Here is a 4009-nt window from a genome sequence, read left to right as displayed (position 1 = left end):
TATAGATGTGAGTAACCACTTAGCTAGAGAAACACTTCAGAAGTTCATATCACAAAATGATCATTAAATGAGGTGAGGGTTTCTCTTCAAACAAAGTTTCTTGGTTGTTGCGACGAAGTTTTAGGCCGGTTTAAGGAAATGTCTCTCTTCAAACAACTCCTCGGTTCAACTAGTTCTTTAAAAGTATGTGGCCTTACACAACACCTTCACATGAATGAGAATCCATGATGAGATTGCAAGATATACCAATAGGAGCAGACAAGCATCATGTCAACAAACTCATTCCTCAAGTTCATTAGTTCTTTGAAAGTATGTGGCCTTACACAATGCCTTCACATGAATGAGAATCCATGATGAGATTGCAAGATATACCAATAGGAGCAAACATGCATCATGTCCATTAACTCATTCCTCGAATTCAATTTGTTCTTTTAAAGAAAGTGGCCATACACAACGCCTTCACACGAATGAGAATCCATGATGAGATTGCAAGATATACCAATAGGAACAGACAAGCATCATGTCAACAAACTTATTCACAAAGCTCTAGCCAACATCATCATGTTCGATATGACAATAGACAAATAAATGGTGAAATAGAAGGGTACCTAAAATACTCCAAATTCTATACTCATTACTGACAACGCAATGAAATGAACACACTGAAAATTGCACGTTGCCGTGGAAATGGCACGTTCTCTCGTATTATAAAAATTGGGGACGACTGTGCAAACTCCCCCATGCAAGGAGACTTGCATGTTTTTTTTTCCAAACATAAAAAGGGAACAACATCTAACGGTCAACATATTTCAAATGATCCATATCATCAATTTATATAAATTATAACCTTCTTATGGTCCTTTTGCAAGGTAAAATTAGGGCATCACGATCGTAACGTACTAGAGACGGTACCAATTAAGAAACCACAAAACTTGCTTTGGTGAAAGGGATCAAGCTCTCTCTCTCTCTTTCCATTTTCTTCTCTAGGGATATATACACTTGTTGAATCTTCAAATGACACAACCACACTGACACAAATGAAAAGAATGCACACAATAGAATGATATTGAATAAAAGAATTAATACAATTTAAAAGCTAATGACATATTTAGATATGTCAAAATTGGGACATGAAGATCATGGCGTCGTTAACATAGGACCATGCCAACTTAAGATAATAGGATTTGTGGAAAACAAAGCACAAGCTCTCTCTCTCTCTCTCTCTCTCTCTCTCCAAGCTTTTCTCTTCTGGGTTCTTGTTTTCTCTTACCCTTAGACTCACTTCAATTCAATACAAATGCGGCTAACCGCTAACAAAGCACCCTAGTTGCAAATGCGCACTCTAGGTGGGATTGTTGTTAAAACTTCTCTTTTTCTTCCTCTCTTCGCTTCCGTTGTTGGCAGACACGTCTCGAGTTCAAGACTTGTGTATCTTAAATTCTCTCTCTCTCTCTCTCTCTCTCTCTCTCTATCTCTAGAAGTCTGAAGGGCGCAGAGAGCGATGGTTCACCGAGCTCTTTCCGTGCTCGCGTTCAGGCGTTCACCATAGCTCTGCTCTTTCAAGCAAAGCAAAAGAACCCAAATTCATCTTGGGCGTCCCAGGTATTTTCTCTCTCTCTCTCTCTCTCTCTCTCTCTCTCTCTCTCTGCCTTCTGTGACGATTCTCTCCCAGAGACCATGACTGCTCGTTCCGTGAATGGGCTCTTCCTGCTGAAAAGTCATGCGGTATTGATGCATGCATGCTACTGAAACCTGCGAGCTCTGAGAAGCGCCCACCGGTAGATCAATCATGGAAAGATAGTGCAATTACGGAACAGATGGTATTCATTGCAGTGGTGCATGCATGTAATTAGAGCAGATTGGAGCGGATGGGAAGGCGGGGCTTTGAAAATGATGGCTCACCATTTGACATTTGTAATCAGGTTCATGGAAGGCACATATGTTATGTGACAATAATACGTGTTCAGAGCAGCCTGAGGCATTGATTCTTGTGTTAGCTTCTTCTTTCTTGGAAGAAAGATTTTGGTCAAGCAGATTTGGGTCCAGCTCTACATTACAATACATTTAGTAATTTCTGCCGGAGAGCAGTTGTGTTTATCCATGGAAGCTTTGAGATCAGAAGGCGGAGATCTAATCAGAAAGGCGTCCGTTTAGTGCTAGACCTCGGTTGAGATGGGGCTTGCTGTGCAGGTTGGACTGCTTGCAGCCTTCATAGTGGTATTTTTACCACTTGGTATGGCAGGCTTACATCTGACACGTAACAGATTATTGTTCTTCAGTGTGGCATTGTTCATTACACTAGCAGTTTCAGTACACGTAGCCCCATACTTCCCATCTTTCTCTTCCTTGCTCTTACCATTGAAATCACAGTGGACAATCTCAGGCATCAGAGAAACATTCACCAAAGGGCTCAGCGGGCAATCCGTCTGTGCGTCTCTTTTGCATGACATGACTTGGGAGGATGACAATGGTAGAGAAGCTGAAGATTACATTACTTCGAATCGCAACTTGTCAGACCCTTGCATATTCAACCGCCTATGGTCTTGGAATAGCAACGCCTCTATGGTATGTAGTTTCCAAAAGGTGAACAGAACAGATACCTTGCAGTTGCTCAAAGGCTCTTGGATAATGATTGCAGGAGACTCGCAAGCTCGCCTTTTCCTTCTGGCTCTTCTTGATCACATACTCTTGTCGACGGAGTTTGTTCGAGAGGAGCTTTTCAAGCGCCACAGTGATTACTCTATTCAAAGGCATCACATCAAGATGGAGTTCATATGGGCACCTTATGTTAGCAATCTCACAAGCCTAGTTGTTAACCTTAGGCATAACCGGAGCTATCCTGATGTACTCATTATGGGAGATGGGCTCTGGCATATGCTTCATGTGACTAACGCCTCGGATTACCTTCAAAATTTACTAGACTTGAAGAAAGGGCTCTACTCCCTCTTTCCGGCCTCCTCATATTTCAATCTTTTACCGACAGGTACCTTCACTCCAAGGCCTGCAAGCAATTTGGGCCTGCCGCAGATGTTTTGGATAAATGTTCCTAAGCTAATTACCCCCGTCTTGAATACAGCAGAGAAGAGGCAAAAGCTTAGAAGTGAGCTTTGCACATCATATCACCAGGTGCTGAGAAGCAGCAGGGTTTTGCAGCCCAAAGGACCCCTCATGCTTCTAGATCTCTACGAGATTAGTGAAGGTTGCGGTATTGAATGCACGTCAGATGGCATGCATTATTGTAGTGTGGTTTATGAGGCGGCAGTTCAGGTCATGCTGAATGCATTACTTATTGCGACACATCAAGCTCCTTCTAGATGACATCATCTTTTGTTTGCCCTGTTAAGGCACTGTTTATTTTTTGTTTAATATACAAATGCCACTCAATTTGTGGATAGAGACAGCAATAAAGATTCTTTTAAAGCTCAGATCTTACAGACTTTGGAACACTCCACAATTGTGGGTGTTTGTGTGGGCTCAGTTTTTCCCACATGATGGGGATTTTACAGCTTTGATTGTGAAAAGTTGCTCTCGCAGCGGAGTAGGTCATTGCGATCTTTTGTGATTTGTACTTCTGTTATTTTGGCTCGTTTATTTGTCTTACAAGAGGAGCTTAGGAGGGGTGACCTATTGGTGTAGTTTTACAGCAAGTGTAAGTGAAGAACTACCAGCCAAAGGGTGAGGAGCTTAGGAGGGGTGACCTATTGGTGTAGTTTTACAGCAAGTGTACGTGAAGAACTACCAGCCAAAGGGTGATGAGCGTACTTGCACATGGTAGCGGCATGTGATGTATAAGGAGCAGGCCAAGATGTTTTTGTTGAAAGAATTAAAGCGGAATCTGCATGTATGTGTTGGTGGCATTCATGCAAAAGAACTGCAGATACATTGCTGGAAGGTGAAAAACCAACTTCTGAAAACGTTGGTTTTGAAGTATTTGACATATGCAAGCTAATGTTTTTGAACTACAGCTAGGTTGAAACAATAATATCGGTGCAGAGCTGTGGACCATTGT

General features: G+C 42.0%; 1 protein-coding gene across 1 annotated transcript; it reads left to right on the top strand.

Moving 5' to 3' along the window:
* The first annotated feature begins 1406 nt into the window (after window positions 1–1406).
* LOC147418127 (Pmr5/Cas1p GDSL/SGNH-like acyl-esterase family protein) lies at window positions 1407–3559 on the top strand. The gene is made up of 2 exons (XM_086507177.1): window positions 1407–1602; window positions 1923–3559. The coding sequence occupies exon 2, from the start codon at window positions 2173–2175 to the stop codon at window positions 3316–3318; it is 1146 nt and encodes a 381-aa protein (XP_086363303.1). The 5' UTR covers window positions 1407–1602; window positions 1923–2172; the 3' UTR covers window positions 3319–3559.
* Window positions 3560–4009: the final 450 nt, after the last annotated feature.

This window comes from Adiantum capillus-veneris, chromosome 30, assembly GCF_014529385.1.
Source record: "Adiantum capillus-veneris isolate H3 chromosome 30, ASM1452938v2, whole genome shotgun sequence".
NCBI classification, from domain to species: domain Eukaryota; kingdom Viridiplantae; phylum Streptophyta; class Polypodiopsida; order Polypodiales; family Pteridaceae; genus Adiantum; species Adiantum capillus-veneris.
The sequence above is the reverse complement of the archived record's forward strand: the minus strand, read 5'-3'. Positions and strand labels throughout refer to the sequence as shown.